Source organism: Monodelphis domestica, chromosome 3, assembly GCF_027887165.1.
Source record: "Monodelphis domestica isolate mMonDom1 chromosome 3, mMonDom1.pri, whole genome shotgun sequence".
NCBI classification, from domain to species: domain Eukaryota; kingdom Metazoa; phylum Chordata; class Mammalia; order Didelphimorphia; family Didelphidae; genus Monodelphis; species Monodelphis domestica.
The window spans coordinates 317,464,823-317,483,786 of NC_077229.1; the positions used below are offsets into that span (position 1 = coordinate 317,464,823).

Consider the following 18,964-nt stretch of genomic DNA (forward strand, 5'->3'; position numbering starts at 1 on the left):
TCCTAAAGAAATAGTACTAATTCACTGTGAAATGCTCTCTAAACCAAGTCAGTCCTAAGTTTATAAATTTTTTAGTTTGAGATGAAAAACAGTAAAAAGTCTGTTAAACAGTTACTGCAATTTATCAAGCAACTTCTGAGTGAATTTCATGGGATTTTTAATTTAAAATCTATTATTCCCTTTGGTTTATAAGAACCTTTTTTTTAAGTTACAATTTTCCACATTTAGCCTAAATTTAAAATTTTTGAGTGAAGACTTTTAACAGAAACTATTGAAGCTAAACAGTGAAATAATTTAACATTTTTCCTAAATGAAAAGAGGCAGTTTTTCATCAGTATTACCTATTCCTTGTACAAATGGAGATGGAGGAGAAAATTATTATAAAATATAATCACCAGATATTTTAGGTGATTTTTGTGTTTGCTATATTTTCTAAGGAAATTAGTAAGAGCCAAAATTACTATCAGTGTCTTACTTTAAGAGCCTCTGCTGGACTTCCTCCCATGCGCTGGTTCGGCTCTCATCCATGTACATTCGGAAAAGAATTCGTAATCCACAAGCTAGACTACTTGTTTCTTGTTTGAGAAGATTGGGCTTAGACTTCCCTTTGAAACCTGTAGGAAAGGAAAGATTGTCAATTGACTTTAATGGAAAGATTTTCATTCACTTATTTCTATAGGTCCATTTTAGGGCTCAGAGCAATTTTAGTTAGACCCATCAAGTTTTGAGAGTGGAGGAGAATAGAATGATCACATGGCTTTCAGATGTACTAAGAACTGACCAACCCACCAGCCCTCAGGTCAGTGAGGGTTGTGGAAAGCTAAGAAAGGGAGCTGTCTTCTCAGGCAGTCACTTATAAGAAGGCCCCTCAGTCTCAGTTCTCTATGTATGCTTCTCTATATCTTTGTATCTCTATGCTACCTGAAATTTCTTTTTTTAACCTATACCAGAGTGGCAAGGGCTGGGCATCTGGAGTTATGTGACTTGCCCAGAGCCACATAGCTAGGAAGTGACTGAGGTCAGATTTGAATTCAAGTCCACCCGACAACAAGTCCGCACAGTCACAGTGCTACCTAGCTGCCCCTACTATCTAAAATTTTATCACAGAATTTCAAATCACTTTAAAAAATAAAGTGGAAAATGGCATGCTTTGATCTGTAATCACTCAGAGTTCCTTCTTTTACCATGGATACCATTTTTCCTCATGAGTCCCTTATATATATCTTGGAAACTTGCTTTGCTGATATTAGTCTAGTTCTTTAAGCTGATCACCATATAGTAGTAGTCTCTCGGTAACCGAGGATGACAATTGTCTTTGTGTGTTTTCATAAATGAGTGTGCACAAAGATACTTGTGCGTGAAGGAGATTTAAGTGGAAAAGTCGGTGCACAGAGACAGTCCCACTCTCTCAGTGTTGGAAGCCTGGGTCCAATGGCACAAAAAGTCGTTACACCTGGAGACTTCCTCAGCTGCATTGGATGGCCGTGTTGTCCTTTGTGCTCCAACACGCCCTGAGCACTCCACAGTGCTTTGCTGTGTCGCCATCTCAGCCGTTGAACCTTCTTATTGGTTTCTTCCGCCTGTTCTGCTGAAGCAGTCTTCACATGCTGGGTGAGCAAAGCCCTGGTTCACCAGGGGTCAGCGACGACCCGATGGCTACCCTCACAAGGTTTAGCCGGCCTGTCGAAGCCGTTGCCCAGGGTGTGGCCGCTGCCACATGCTAGCAGCTACTGGGAGCCACAAGTGAGTGCTGGGTGTCAGGTGAGGGTCAGAGGCTGGAGAGCTGCCCTAAAAGGGCACAACAAGCCCTCCATACCAGAGATACTACCCCTCTCTGAGCACCCCATACACCGCTGATCATCATATAATATTTCTATTACTGCATACATTGTTCTCCTAGTTCCACTCACTTCACTTTGCATTAGTTCATATAAATCTGTCTAAGTTTCTCTGAACTCAACTGGTTTGTCATTTCTAATGGCTGAATAGGTTTCCATTACAACATATACCACAACTTGTTCATAAATACTTTTTTTACAGATAAGTCCTTATCTCTTATCTCTGACCTCTCTGGTATATAGACACAGTAGTGGTATTACTGGGTTAAAGGTTATGCATAGTTTTATTGCCCTTTGGGCAGGGTACCATATTGGTTTTATCAGTTCACAGTTCCACTAACAGTGTATTTGTGTTCCAATTTTCACACATACCCCACAACATTTATTATTTTCCTTTGTGGTCATATTAGCCAATCTGACAGATATGAAGTGATATCTTAGTTGTTTTAATATGTATTCCTCTAACCAAAAGTGATTTGGAGCACTTTTTACATAAGACTATAGATGGTTTTGGTTTTAATTTTTTTCCTCTGAGAACTGTCTGTTCATATCCTTTGATCATTTGGGGGAATGCTTTGTATTCTTATAAATTTGATTCAGTTCTCTATATATTTGAGAAATGAGGCTTTTCTTAGGACCCCCCCCCCCCATTTGTTTCCCTTCTAATCTTGGTTGAGTTGGTTTTGTGTTAAACCTTTTAAATTTAATACAACCATAATTATCCATTTCATTTTTTTCTATTGCTCTCTTATCTTTTTTGGTCATTATTTCTTCCTTTATCCCCAAGTCTAACAAGTAAACTTTTCAATGTTCCCCTAATCTGTTTATGATGTCATCTTTTATTTTTAAATCAAGTATTTATTTTGGATTTATCTTGGGATATGGTGTGAAATGCTGGTCTGTGTCAAATCAATTTTAATAGAGAAATGTCCCAAGGATGACTAAGGATCTGTAATAGAGAGATACTTGAGGCTGTCTATTGAATGTTACTAGATGGCTAATGGATCAAGGTTTTGCTTACCCTCCACCCTTTTACCTCCCACTTCAGAAGCCTTCAGCGTCCCCTCCCCTTTTCCCTTCAAGACCTCAGGGTACACTATGAGATTTCAGGAAATACTCTTTTCTCTTGATTTCTCAAGTAAGGGGTTTATTTGGGGAAGACAGGACAGGGGTAGAGGATAAGGTAAGAGGGATAGGTTTCCCTATTCTCTAAAATGAGGTTAGGAGAATATTGGGGAAAAAGCAATCAGTCACTAGCAGGGACAGTCAGAGAGACAGGAGGACAACTGTTTGTCTTCTTTCTTCTTTTTCTTTTAACCAGCCAGGTAAATATGGAATGTTCCTTTTGATCGACAGCTCTTCTGTCCTCAGCTTTCTGTCTTGCATGCATGCCTCCTCCACAGATTGTAGATCATTCCCACTTCTGCATGATTTAATTTACTAAAACTGCTTCAGGAACATCCTTTAACAATTTAAGATGATAAGCACCTTTCATAATTGTCCATTAATGAGCATTTGTTTGAATGAAGATAAATCTCAATTAGGAAGCAGAATTAAGAGGTGGGGGAGAGGGACAGAACCACCTCCTTTCTGATGACACAGCCTCCATGATTATCTTATCCAGCAGTAGCTGCATTTTCACTTATTTTTCCCAACTCATTGGTGGTGGAGGGAGCTGGAATATTCCTGGTTCCCCATTATCACTTTCAGGTTTTATCATTCAATAACCTCTCCTATGATGTTCACATAATGTATATCTACTATCCAATCAAAATCCTGGTAGCTGGTGTCTACAGACATCTAAGACACTCTTCTTTTTCCCAATGAATTTAACTCCTGATTTATAATCTTTCCCTGTCCACCAACTCTTGCCTTCATATTAGAGGACTTCAACAGACATAGTGATAACTCCCCAAACACCCTAAAACAGAAGTCAGCAACTTAGCCCTAATTCCCTTACTTGATCACAATCTACTGGATTTCCACCTTCTCCTTTACCTTCCATTACCAAACCCTGAGATTCATGCACATTGTGACCTCCAATCTCTCAACTCCTTAGTTTTCTCCAGGATGTCACTTCTATAGCTGACTACCATTATACCCTGTCTTCCTTTGGAGTCTCTTGCCCCTTCTCATATTGCTGACTGTGCCCTGATAAGCCTCAGCCTTGAATCACTCACACCATCTTCTGCCTCTGCTCCTATATATGGACAGCTAAACAAAGTCCAGACAATCAATATGATTGGGTAAACTATAAAAGGATTATCTAGCAGCAGTGAGGGGCCCATTAGTTTGTCTGGGTAAACTACAAATGCAGTTTATTTAGTATTTAATCCTTTTATACCTCCCTAATTACCTCATTTTTCCATTCACTACAGAAGCTCTTTCAAACCTTTCCATCATAAAGGTAGAAACAAGGAGCAGGGGATATATGATCTCTCTTGATGGCACTGACACACTATAAAAAAGTATATAGCTTAGGAGGCAAGTCTTGATCTCAAAGAGAAAGGGAGGATTAAATGTCCAATTCTGTTCTTTCCAGACCCTGTATCATTCAGCCAAACCCAAAACTATCACCCAGGAATCAGTGCAAGGCCATGCCTTTATTCTTTAGGGTATCCCTTGATTAACTGACACCAAAGTCTAATTATATATGACTTTTTTTATAACAACAGAACCCCATAGTTGGGAAGCCCATTGGGATAAGAGAGGATAATCTGGAGAGTTCTACTCAATAAAGCCATGCTGCCTGGTCACTTCTTTTTCTGAATGTTACTAACATAATAACTATGTATCTTGAAATCTGCCAAGAATCTAAGTGAAGATCATTAGTTTGCCAGTCCTATTCTCATACTTAAAAAAAAAAATTAGGCAGGACATCATTTGTTCTTCTTTCATCCTGCAGTAACTCTTCACAGTGGGACAGACAACTCACAGAGTCAACTAGTAAGTCAATAAACTTTTATTATGTGCCTACTACATGCCAAGCACTGTGCTAAAACGTTGGGTATACAAAGAAAGACAAAATCTGTTTACAAGAAACTGTGAAGATTAAATTGAACTCTAACTTGATTGTGAAAATGAAATTAATTAACTCTCCCCGATTGTGAAGATTTAAATTGAAACCCCTGCCTATTTTTAGATTTAATCACCAAAAGTGTGAACACCCTACTTAAAAGTTAAATGGGGAGATCTGCCCATTTTTAGATCTAATCACCAAAAGCATAAACATCTCACTCAGTCATTTAGTGGGAGGTCTGTGTCCCATGTGTGCAATAGTGGGTGACGAATCAGAATTGACTGCCTCCTGGGCAGTCCTAAGCAAGGCTTTAGACTATGATTTGTCCATGTAAAAAGTGGACCCCAAATGCCTAGCCCGCATCACCCCTTTGACTTGGTACAATATTTATTATCAATTTTAAGAGAAACAGTAAGGATTTAAAAAACAAAAATAAAGCCCACTAGTCTTCTTATTTCTTAACATGGGAAAATCTATTATTGATATTTTTCACTTTTATATCTAGTTCATCTGGAGAAGAATCCTTCCCCTACGCAATACTGAATTTTTCCCTCATTAAAAAAAGGAAAAAATAGGCAAAAATAAATGATATAGTAACTACATTTGATAGTATACATAATATTCTGCTTTGATAGTCCTTTAACTTTCACCATGGGGAAGGAAGGCCTGTTTCATTATTGCTTCTTTAGGACTGGTTTTTCAATTACTCAGAAGTGGCTTTGTGATCTTTTCATTTACACTGGTAGGTGATGGTATACTGTTCTTTAGTTCTTTGTATTTTACTCTGCCTTAGTTTCTCTAATGTTTTTTTTCATATACTGTTAATATTACACAGTAACATTCTATTATGTAAGAATAAATATTCACTAATTTTCTTCTGAGGATGCCATCTGGACCCTGTTCTTCCCTCTTACCTTTCCGCTGTTCTTAAACTTAGACACACACCTTTCCCTGACCCCTCTTGCCCTTTGCCCAGCCTCATGAACTCTTCAAATCAGTGACACTGGTTTCCTTGTTTCTTGAAGAAAACACTCGGTCACTTAGCTCAGGTTATTTTCACTGGCTGTCCCTCATGCCTAGAATGCTCTCCTTTCTCATCTCAAACTCCTGGATTCCATGTCTTCCAGTATGTCCCATCCAGCTAAAATCCTACCTTCTACCAAAAGCCTCTTGTATTCCCTCTTAATTCTGGAGCTATCTTTATATCGATTATTTCAAATCTCTCCTGTGTATAGCTTATTTGTATATAGCTGTTTATGCCTAAACTTCCCATTATATTGTGAGTTCCTTGAGAACTGTGATTGCCCTTTAACTTTCTTTGTACCCACAGTGCTGAGCACAGTGCCTTGCATATTGTAGGTACTTAATAAATGTTTATTAACTCACTGATTCATTAACTGGTTGGTTGCCGATCTCTGAAAAACTGAAGTTGAACATGGTGGGCCCAAACAGGCTATAGCCTATCTTTTTTTTTTTAAAGAAAACCTTTAGTTTCTGATTAGTAACAACTCTTAAGAGAGGGTTAAAGGCTAGGCAAACAGAGTTAAGTGACTTTCCCAGGGTCACATAGCTAGGAAGTGTCTGAGGCCAGATTTGAATTAGGGCCTCCCGACTACAGGCCTATTGTTCTGTAGCTTAATTATCAATAAAGAATTACATGTAAGAAGTGGTATAAAGGTATCAAAGAGATGTTCAAATGGAGAAGGGGCTGGGTTAAATCATACTGTGAAAGATAATTGATGAACAGTACATATACTACTTTGGTACCATATAATGTTAAGATATCAACAGTCAGAACCCCAGCACATTCAGGAGATCTCCAATGAAAACGTTACAGGAAGTACATGAATAATATCACATGGGATAAGATGCAAAGATGAGTCATAATTTGTACATCTGGAAGGAGTAGCCACAGAGATGAAATCATAGATTCATGGAAATATAAGCTGAAAAATCTATATGCTTTTGATGTAATATAGCAAACTTATTTCTTAAAAGTATTAAACAATTATTTACTGTGGAACTCATATAAATAAAATCAAGGAAATGAAAGTCTGCTGTTAGGACAGGAATACAATTTTTTAAGATTTCCCAGACTCAGAACTGGTTATTTTCTGGTTGAACACTATTTTTCCTTGAACAATTTCTGATATGTTCCTTCTTCCAAAGACCCCCAACAAATACAATCACAGAGACAGTCTTTCAAAATCATCCTAAAAAAACTTCAGGAACCTACCTGCTTTCCATAGAGCAGTCCTCTGCTCATTGTTTGAATTAAATGCCTTGGCAAATCTATGGGATTCTAACAAACAGTCCAGTAGCTTAAAAAGTTGTTGTGAAGTTAAAAAGCGGTACATTCCTTGGTCTTGAGTATCAACTCTAACATCAAAGTCCACTGCATCTCTCTTTCAAAGATAAAAACAATAAAAAAACAACAGAAAAAAATTCTTCAGTAAAATTTTTAACTCATTCTTCACTATATACTATTTTTAAGATCTTCCAAAGTATATCCCAATCATTTCAGTGATTAAAAATGTACACAATTTTTATAGCTTTATAAATTTCCCTTCCAAGAAACAAATCCTCTGAAGAATGATTTCCTTTCATAAGCTTTCTGGACTCTTTTCCCTAAATACACACAGCATCTTGATACCTGGAAAGAAAAGGCTGACATTACAGAGGAAAAGCACTTACTTTGCACAGTTACATGATATTTTAATATCCCTAGAAGCTGTCATAGATATCTGGGAAGAATTTAAATTAATAGATTCTTTGGTTACTATACTTTGAAAATCAATAATTAACCTATAATCAATGAAACATAGAAATTTAGACTCTTAAAAAACTAACTGAAGTCATATTATACTAGTAAGTCAATAAGCATTTAGGCACTTAGGTGTTTTACACACTATTAAGCTGGATATTCAAAAGTACAGATGACATACAAATAAGATAGAAACTGTATAAATGGAAGATAATCTCAGAGGGAAGGCACTAGCATTGGCTCTCTCTATCTCTCTCTCTCGTTCTACATTTGAAGATGGCATGTTCTATGTGAGGAACAGAAAGAATAGAAAGTAGACCAGTATAGGTGCATTATAGACTACAGAAAGAGGAAGAAGTTGCTAAGATGGCTGGAAGGGCACAAAAGGCTTTAAATGCCAAACTGAACATTTGATATTTGACTGGAGATATTTAGGTAGCTGCTGGAGTCTACTGGATAAGGGAGGAAGGGTGACATATTCAGATCTAGCCTTAGGAAAAACAATTTGGCAGTTGAGTTGAGGACTGACTAGAAGGCTACTGCAGCAGTTCGGGTCGAGGGGAGGTGAAGGCCTGTTTCAGTGTACTGGCTATAGGAATGAAGAGAAAGGAACCTATAGGAAAAATATCTATTTGATGGCAGAAATGACAATAGTTGACAACAGACTGGGTATATGAGGTAAGCCCAAGTGCAGACTTGGGAATGGCATTGAGACTGGGAGGATTCTGGTGGTGTACTCAATAGTACTAGGGAAGTACTAGGAAGGGGGGTGGGGAAGGAGGGACTAATGTAAAAGGTAATGAGTTCGGTTTTGGACATTTTGGAGGACATGAAGTTCAAGATGTCCAAAAGGTGGTTGGTGATGGCGGAGGTCAAAAAATTTGGAATCCTTTGAACAGATAATAATTTGTACAGTTAATGATCATTCCTTTTATCTTTCCTCTTTAAAAAAAAATACAAAACCCTCTTACTTTTCTGTCTTAACTGAGTGGGCTTGGAAAACAGGGCTAAGTCCAGGTCACACAGCTAGGAAATGACTAAGGCCAGATTTGAAACCAGGTCTTCCTAACTCCAGGTCTGGTGCTTTATGCACTGTGCTACATAACTAGTCCTGATGATAATTTCTTCAAATACCTTCAAGATGCCATTCACACCCCACGTTTTTGCAGGAGGCCTTTCCCAACTCACTCCATTGTCACGCCCCCCCCCCCCCCCCCCCGATTATTTTCCATCTACTCTGGAAGATCTTATATTACATAGTTGTCTAACAGGTCATCTCTCCCATCAGGATATGAGCTCCTTGAGGGAGTGTCTGTTTTGGTTTTTCTTTGTATCCTTGGCACTTAGAATAGTGCTTACCACATAACAGTGAGTATTTAAGAAATGCTTGTTGACTAGCAAAATTAACATCATGAATCAGATACTAACTCTTCCCAATATCAGCCAAGAAATAAAGATGAAAGCTTTCATACTTCTGGTTACCTGTGCTGCTGCAAGATTTTCTGCATCTTCTTTTTTGCTTGTTGCTGGGAAGAACACAATATTGTCGATAGTTTGGATGAGTTCCAGCTGTACGACACACTTAATCAATAGGGCAGCAAACAACTTCTGTTCTGGAAATTCTGTAAGAGAAAACACACCATCCACCCAGAAATCATTATTTTTAACTACTTTTAAAAAGTCTTTTCTTGCAAAAATCAAGAAAAATTTCACTATGAAAGAAAAAAAATGTAGCCATGGAAAAATGAACACAATATCTGGCCTGATCCTGGTACTAAGAGGGATCACTATGGAATGTTGCACTAAGTGTGATACACACTATGATGCTATTACAGAAACACTAGGTATTATTAGTTTGTCTTTAGCGAATGATTAGGCAGGCCAAGAGCAAACACATTATCGTTTTATAAAGTTTATAACAGGATATGCCCAATTTACAATAAAATATATATGATCAAATAACTGAAATCTTTAATAGAATATTATATGAAATCCAGTATCAGTATTAAAAAAAACAAAACCAAAAAACTCTTCTCTAAAATCACACTCAACTGTTGCACTGCAGATAAAGTATTCTTAGATTTTTTACATAATAAAATCATACATCTTTTAAAGCACTGTGTTATATAGATCATATCCTCCAGTTCTCAATAACAAAGAGAAAAGTCATACAAGAAAAAAAGCAATACTGGTATAGAAGACTGCCTTATATGAGATTTTCCAAATTTAATTTTTGGCACATACATGGTAGGAATACCCATAGCCATGACTGAATTTTATGCCCGAAGCAGCAAGAAACCATTTAAGGAAAAGGATATAAATATACTTTCAAGTCTTCTTCTTAGGGAGGTTTGGAGAGTGGAAGCAGGAAGGAATTGCTAGCTTGGCCAAAGATGCCCTTGCTGACTGCCACCCTATCACCCATAAACAGAGGACAAAACCAGGAGTGGATTCCTATTCCTTTTTATTAGGGGAGAAATAACAGGTATGTGAACTATATGCCAATGGAGAAAGGTATCCACTCAGCCTGAATCAGCGTCTCTGCTTTAAGCATCTATTCCCAACACCTTTAAGTTTGTCAGAAGCTCCCAGTTGTCTGTCAACTCTTGCATGGTACTGAACCTTTCCCACTGTTATGAAATACAAAGAGGAGGAAAGGTACCCAGGTTTCCATTAATCAGAAAGATAAGAGGACTTGGGGGGGAAAGTTAGGTGGATAAGGACAGATACTGAACTGTCCTCCTTCCTCAGTGGCCAAGATAGCTCATGATCATATAGGTAATGAAATGGATAACCCAATACACACCTCTTCTCATGTACCATGCTGTCTTTCAAATACAGGTGTTTAAATACAAACATATCAGATTATGCATAGGGGCCTATTGAATCTTCACTATCAATAATTTCTTGAACCTTTCCTTTCTTGAAGGAACGCCAAGAATGAACGAATTCTCCAGGGTATGTAAAAAGAGAGAAAAAATATAAGTTCTCTAGCCTCTCACGGATAGCTTGTCTCGCAAAGCACTACAGATTGTCTAAGCTTAAACGAGAGTCAGGAGGAAAATTCCTTTGTTTCTAGAGAAACTAAGGGCAGCTTTAAGCACTCCTCCCATGGATATCAAAACCTCTAGAGTGATCTCAGCTCATGCTCCAGAGCTGCTGGATGCTGTATGCTGTTTGCTCTCATGCTAATTCCCAATGCAACTACAGCTGGGATTGAATTTCCTCTTTAAGTAGGGTTTTTAACTTGGGGCCCATGAACTTCTAAAAAAAAAAAAGGATAACTATTGTAATATATTTGGCTTACTTTGTAATCCTACATATTTTGTTTTACACATTTAAAAACATCATTTTAAAAAGGGGTCCATGGGTTTCAGCTTGCCAGAAGTGTCTATGATACAAAAAAAAGGTAAAGAACCACTGTCCCAGAAAAACTATCCTGTTCTATGAGAAAAAGTAATGAGTACAAATGATAGAATAAGTGGAGACTAGGGGAATAAGGAGATCATAGTGATTAAAATAAGAGTTTCATCAGTAAAAGAAAAAGGCATTTAAATTTCTCTCCTTTAAGATACCTGAGTGATTTAACTGTTACAGACTATTAAAAATGTGAGGTTAAAGGTCAGTTTGAAGTGTCTAAAATAAAATTAAGGAAATATCCAAAAGCTAAAAGGGGGATACCTCTGCTCAATATTTTCCCCTAAGGATCAGGGTATGGGATTTTACCAAGTGAGAGTGTACCCTCTTACCAAACCAAGGCCCAGAGAGATTTCAGAGATACTGATAAATCAAAAGGGGTCTGGGAATAAGGGAATCAAGATATGTACAAGTTGAGGTCAGGCTGAAGAAAACTTATGGAAACAGAATTTGACTCAGTTGAGAGGGAAGTAAAATAGGGAATAGGACTCTTCCTGGCATGTTTAAGTTGAGTTATGGATTAGAACTCAGATTTGATGTCATAAAGCTATGAGAGATCATGAATGCATCAGAAAATATGAACCAAAAAGGCTAAGAGAGGTTAAGAGCTGAATATAATAGGGATAGTTATAAATTCTTACATTTGTATTCTAAAAAATTACCTTTGCTAGCAGAAGATGGAGAAGACTAACCTAGTGGTTCATTAGAAAAAGATCTGAGATGTAGGGATGGAATATGATGTATCAGTGGACCACAATCCTTTGCATATTGTAGTATTTCATAAGGTCATAATCTTAGAGTCAGAGGAACTTTAGGACCACCCAGTCCAAGTCCTTGCTTTTAGAGATGAGGAAACTGAGGCAAAAGCAGCTGACTGACGTGTCCAGGGTTACACAGCTATTAAGAATCTGAAGCTGCATTTGAACCCAAGTCTTTCTACTGAACCACCTAGCTGCTTCCTGCACATATATTACAACTACTAATAAACAAAAATATCAAAATAAAATTTTGTTCTATTTTGGGAACATTTCACTTTTTAAACCCATACTATTATTAACTTTTACTTGTGGGAGGATGGGACTCTTAAATTTAGGGTATAACTTACTTGCTGATGGCCTTGTTTTGTTGATTTCCTCATTATTCACAACAGACCCCACAGGGGACTGTGTCTGATATCTGTTATCTGCAGATCTTGGTTGGAGAGAATCATGTATATCTACTGATTTCTGTGATAGTGTATCCTAAATAAAATAAAAGGTACATTCAAGGACAATGAAAAAAATGTTCACAGACAGGATTATTTTCAGTAAGAGGTACATATAAAATCTGTGGTGTAGGAGTCATTTCCCTACTCTTATGGCTTCCTGGCACCCAGACATTTGTTACACTTTTCTGGAGGGTAACCAAGGCCCACTTTGCTTCTAGTTTATGATAAGACTAAGTGTCAGTTCTATGCCTGTTAAGAAGGCAATCAAAAACCCCAGCCAATTTGAGATAGACTCCCCACAGAAAAATATTCACATCTAGGGTATGTTTTCTCATTATCCAGCTCATAATTTTGTTTGGCCTATCTCTGAACCATCTTTTGCCTGGTGCTCAGGGAATAGGTGATACTTATTATAACATCAATAAAGCAATAAAATAATGTAACTACAAAAGTGAAGCTATTGCTCAAAAAAAAAAATTCTAAAGCCATCTTTAGATTACTTTTCTGTTTGAATGATCTGTGTAAATAGGAATCTAGAATGAAACTTAACAAAATTTAATTATTCCTTGGGACAATTCTTCTTCAAGACCTTCCAATAAACTTCTTATTCAATTTTTCTTCTGGTACAAAAGCTTCTTTACTTTTGCTTTTATTTCTCCTTTGGTTTCTATCAGAAGCACTAAAATTTAGCAGAAAGACTAATTTTACCACTATAGGATACTCCTTTGATGGTTTTAGCATGTAGAAACATGACCAATATACCAGGAAAGATAGGAAAAGACCTATATGAGGAGCCAGATGGTGCAGTGGATTCAGTGCTGGACTTGGAGTCAGGAAGATTTGAGTTCAACTCCAGTCTCATATATTTATTAGCTATGTAATCCATGGCAAGTCACTTAACCTCGCTGTCCCAGTTTACCCATCTGTAAAATGGGGATAATAGCATTTATTTCCAAAGATTGCTATGAGGATAAATGAGAGAATATATGATAAAGCACTTATAATTGATGTGATAATGATTAAACAATTGGGCCCTTAATATTAAATAGCTGGCTCTTTAATTTACAAGTGTCAAAGGAGAAGGAAAAAACTGGTAAAGAATCACTTATAAAATGAATGCATAAGGCTGTGCTGGGTCTTTCTTTCCTAAAATTATATATAATGACAAACCTCTCTTGTGTTAGTAGGAGAGGCAGGGAAGGGGCAGTTTTATAAATTGTCAAGCTGTGGCTTAGGCTGGGTCTGCTATATCTAGAGAGATGGAAGATTCTTAGGGACAAGTCAGAGTCCTAGACAGAAAAAGAAGTTTGAAGCTAAATCTGGAGAGCTCCGCATTTGGAAAAGATCACTGCTTCACACTTCTCAAGTTAATTTCCTAATTCCCACTATTAATTTCAGGCCCTGTGCTAAGCTCTGTGGACACATATACAAGAAGAAAAAAAGGTAGCTGCTGCACTCAAGGAACTGAATTCTATCAGGAAAAGACAACCAATACAAAGAAGCTAAAGAGGATGGTCATAGGGATGAACGGAAGTTACTTGGTGTAGTAGAAAGAGCTATAGGAGAAAAAATTCATAGTGTAGCTTAAAGAGGGATCAAGAAATGGGAGTCTTCTCTCTTTCCCCCTACCTCGCCCTTGTTTCCCTTTTGGAGGCATGGCCAAAACTAGTTTCACCACTGAGTTGGCCAGGCACTTGGGTAGACAGGTTCAAAGACGGCTTGTTGTAAGACACAATTGAGTCTCTTTGGCCAATTCCCCTATGCTTTCTGTAGAGCCACTTCTTCATTTCCTTTCCTCCAAAGGACTGAAAGTTTTCTATTCCTTCTAACCTTGATTAACCAGGTTGTTCACACTTAGAACCATGCTCCTATGGTTTGTTAAGAAAGATGTTCTCATTCAACAAAGATATTTGGAATAGAGAATTTTATTAGTGATTTATAAAGAGGCAGGGTGATTCATTGGCAGACTCAACCGAATACCAATACCACCATTAAACTTATATGTGGCCATGTTCTTTATCCCCAATAGGATGTAAATTCCATAAAGACAAGGACTTTTTTATTCTTATATTGCCAGTTAACACAGTGCTTGGCACATAATTAAAGTTTAATAATTCTTAATGATTGATGAATAGCTGAATAACTGTGTTGACAATTTACCGTAATGGCCTCAAATATTTCTTTTGGACCACTCCTATAGAAAAAAAAAACATTATAAAATGAAAAAATATACAGTATCTTTATACCTATAAATTTCTATTATTTTATTTTATTTAAAACCTTTACCTTCCGTCTCGGAATCAAAACACAGTAGGCAATGGGAGTTAAGTGACTTGCCCAGGGTCACACAACTGGGAAGTACCTGAGGTCAGATTTGAACCTAGGACCTCCTGTCTCTAGGCCTGGCTCTCAATCCACTGAGACACCCAGTTGCCCTCAAATTTCTATTATTTTAAGACTAAATCATTAGCCATGTTTAAGTTTATTTATCTAATCCAAAAAGGAACAATTTCATTCTTTGTATTCAGATTCCCAAAACCTAGCCTAGTGTTTGACTCATAGCAGGACTTTCAAGAAGTGTGTTGATTGAAGACTTCAAGCAGATAATTTATGGTAATGGCCTATTAATTAAAGCTTAAATTCTGGAATACATATATAGAAAGAATCATTATGAAATGAGTATATAGTATTTCTACACACCTATAAATATCTATTATTTTAGAATTATATAATAAGAAATTACCAGGCTCATTAACTGAATCCAAACAGATACTGCTTTATTCTTTGTATTCAGATTTCCAGTACCTATAATAGTGCCTGGCATTATAATAATAATGGTAATAATTAACAATAAAAATAATTGGTAGCAATTATAAAGCACCTTATGCTTTGCAAAGCACTTTAAAAGTATTATCCATTTTTTTTTTCTAATAACAATCCCAGGAAGTAGGTGCTATTATTATTATCACCCTAAGACCCAGAGCAGTTCTGTGGACAGACTTGGACTCAGAAGTCCAACATTCTGCCTATAAAGCAATCTAGCAGTCTAATATTAATGACTGTATAGAAGGTGCTTAATGATAGACTATTTGAAATTACACATGTACACATCCTTATATCTCCCTCTGCTCCATAAGACTTAGAGTAGAAGAGTCCTTATTATGGAAGAAACCAATTACTTGATTTTACAAACGAGGTCACTGAGATTCAGAGAGGGAAATGACTTGTTCACGTTCACAAAAGTTAAGAAGAATCAGGATTCAAACACAGGTTCTCTCCCTCTAGCTCTAGTGCAACTTCTACTGTATCAGCCTGACAGTCAGCTTTCTAGAACAGTTCTGAAGGCAGTAATTCTGCCCATACTCATGCCACAGAAATGTTCAGCAAGAGGCCTTTGAGTACCTAACCAAAATGGACACAGTGGGAAGAGAAAAGAGTGAATATTATCTGCAAAAGGCTAGTATTTCTGATGAAAAGAGAGAATGAATAATAAAGAAAAATAAAGATGGGAAGTGAGTTCAAGGGACAGTGAAGCAGATGGGAAGTGAGTTCAAGGGACAGTGAAGCAGACAGTTGCAATCAGATTCACTCTTTTTTTGTTTTTTTGTTTTAAACCCTTACCTTCCATCTTGGAGTCAATACTGTGTATTGGCTCCAAGGCAGAAGAGTGGTAAGGGCTAGGCAATGGGGGTCAAGTGACTTGCCCAGGGTCACACAGCTGGGAAGTGTCTGAGGCCAGATTTGAACCTAGGACCTCCGGTCTCTAGGCCTGACTCTCATTCCACTGAGCCACCCAGCTGCCCCCATCAGATTTACTCTTAACAGAGAATAAGAATACAGAATGGTTTTGCGCTTTGGAGGAACAAACAGCTTACACATAATAAAGTTATGAACTGGCATATGGTGAAATAAAAAATCATAACTGAGAGTTGCATTTTATGTCTTAAACTTACCAATTGTTTTTCACTCATAGCAGATGGGGATGCGGGGGTAGTTTCTCCACTAGGGGGCCGCCAAGTCAAGAGCCTTCAAAATAGACATACATAATGGCATATGACAGCACATACAGGTTTTAAGATTGGCATAAGAAGCCCTCAGGCTTTTCTTTGAAAAAATGACAGCCTATACTAGTCATGTTATTTCTAGGCTTATTTAAGCAAATAATTGGGAATACAGGTGTTTCTAAAAATAAATCCAATGTTAATTAATTTAAAATGTAACTCTGACATCTCATCAACTTCATACAATTAAAAAATATTTCCTCCAAATAGAAGATGAACTTCTAAAACTAATCCAAGTACTACTTTAACATGTCTAAGATCTGTAATTTATTCTTAATGAATAGCTTTCTCCACTAACCTAAACTATAATTTCTCTTCAGCCCGATATTTGGTCTCTCAGAACTGAAATGGCCAAAAGAAAATGTACTGCCCTGCAACCAACATGATAATAAGCGCCTGACCTCAGCAAAGCTCATCCTTAGACATCAGACATACAATCTATCACTGCCTGTTGACTGTACAGCGTGGTGGGACTTGCTATAGAGTTTTTTTATCTATCACTGGCACAAATTCCAAAAACCCAGGGCCATCTCCATGACATGAAGTTTTAGTAAAGGAATCAAAACAATGATACCAAAATATAATTTCCAAAGTAAAACTTACAAAGTCCTCCAAAACATGACTGGATAAGCAGTCTAATTCCAAGTCATGATAGAGAAGTCCCAGCATTTGGAGGTGATGGCAATGGCTCTGGACCAATCTAGAACCATTTTAAAATACCAAGTCAGAATTAACTAGATATGGAGGCCTGGTCGGAGTGTCAGTTTTCTTAGAAATACTCAAAACCAGATTATTTGCAAGCACGGTTAACTATTCCTACAGGCCAGGCCCTGTAATAGGTTAGGGCACTGGACCCAGAACACATCTTTTATGAATCGTTACATATATTATAAGAAATTACCTAACATATAAACTTTCTAAAAGGTATAAGAAAATTCTCCTCTGCCTCTCCCAAGGACTTTTACGGTAGCCTTAGATTACATCTCCACAAAAAGCAGCAGGCACATGAATAAAATCGTTATCTTAAGTCTAGTCTAGTCTAGTCTTTACACCTCTGAGCTCCACTAATGAAGAGATTTAAATAGATGATTTTACTTCCTTTGGCAGGATCTCTTGTTAGAAGGCCTATCAAAACAAAGTTAATCAAATCTTGTCTCTGCAGACTTACATCTCACATCATATTCAAATATAATGCTTTAGTTAAAAAGAGAGATTATCATAAGCAAATTAGGGGAGCACGGAAAAATTAACCTGTCAGATTTATAGAAAAGGAGTTTATGACCAAGGGAGAGAATCACAGGAGGTAAAATGGATGATTTTGATTATATGAAATTAAAAATATTTTGCACAAACAAAACCAAATGCAGCCTAAATTAGAAGGAAAGTAATAAACGGGGGAATTTTTTTTTAAACCCTAACTCCATCTTATAAAAGGCAGAAGAGTGGTAAGGGCTAGGCAATGGGAGTTAAGTGACTTGCCCAGGGTCACACAGCTAGGAAGTGGCTGAGGCTAGATTTGAACCTAGGACCTCCCATCTCTAGGCCTGACTCAATCCATTTTAAATAATTATGCAGATCCATTCCTTTCAGTAAAATTGAATACATTTAAGTGGCCAAAATAAATTTACAATAGCTCAATTACTATAGGAAAAAAAGTCAAACATATGATGACCTTTTATCAGGGTTTGATTTTGCTATTTTCTAATATATATGAAAGGTAATCTTCATTTGATATTATATTTATCACAATGAACACATGCAAATTGTATGCATAGTAGTATATGTATAGAATAGTTTTAGAGTACTTTTTTACTTTGATCTTACTACTATACTGAAAATAACGGAGACACCCCCAAAATTACACTGTATAAGTGGAAAACAACTTCTCATAGTTTTACAGATGAGGAACCTGGAGGCCAGAAAAATTAAGTGACTTGCCCAGAGTCACAAAGCTAGCTATGGAAGAGCTGCAACTAGAACTCATTTATTTTTCTTTACCCAGGTACCATTATAGAGAAGCTATCATTTTTCAATATTCATGTGTTATTCTGCTCAATATTTGCTTTAAAAAAACATTTCTTTTTGCACATATTTATATAAATATTATAATTATACAAGTTAATGAAGGAAGTTACTATCATCTTATCAGTAGTTAATATTCAATATAATAAAATTAAAATGGCTGGGAAATGTTATTTTAGGCTTTTTAAAAAAATCTTCTAGAATGAAGATGTGGGAGAAACTTGCTAAGCAAAAAACTTTTTTTTTTTTATATAATCACTGAAAGGAACTAACTTAAAAGTGTTGATCAATTCTATCTAATATTTAATTGTCCTTTTTTGCCTTTCTTTTTAATTCACAAGTTCATTTTATGAAAAGAGTCTGAAATAAACAAGTTATGAGTAAGTTGAAGTTACTTTGTTTTATTACTCAAAAAAGGTTATGAAACAAATTTCTGCTTCAGAAGATGGAACTAATTAAATTATCTGGAGTAGGATCATAGATCTAGAATTGGCAGGTACCTTAGAAGTCAATCATCTAATCTAACCTCATTTTATAGATGAGGAAACTGAGGTAAAAAAAGTTAAATTGTTCAACCAATGTCACACAAGAACTAAGTGGGAGAGTCAGGATTCAAACTCAGGTTCTGGGAATCAA

General features: G+C 36.8%; 1 protein-coding gene across 4 annotated transcripts in view; it reads right to left on the reverse strand.

Moving 5' to 3' along the window:
* ARFGEF1 (ADP ribosylation factor guanine nucleotide exchange factor 1) overlaps nt 1-18,964 on the reverse strand; it is a 155,059-nt gene that overhangs the window by 10,616 nt on the left and 125,479 nt on the right. For 3 of the 4 annotated variants that reach the window (XM_056824009.1, XM_001368044.5, XM_056824010.1), the window contains exons 33-37: nt 16,199-16,271; nt 12,144-12,279; nt 9,104-9,243; nt 7,094-7,262; nt 476-614 (exon numbers count right to left, since the gene is read on the reverse strand). In XM_056824009.1, coding sequence (XP_056679987.1) covers nt 476-614; nt 7,094-7,262; nt 9,104-9,243; nt 12,144-12,279; nt 16,199-16,271 — 657 coding nt within the window. The other variant, XM_007487013.3, reaches the window with a different exon arrangement.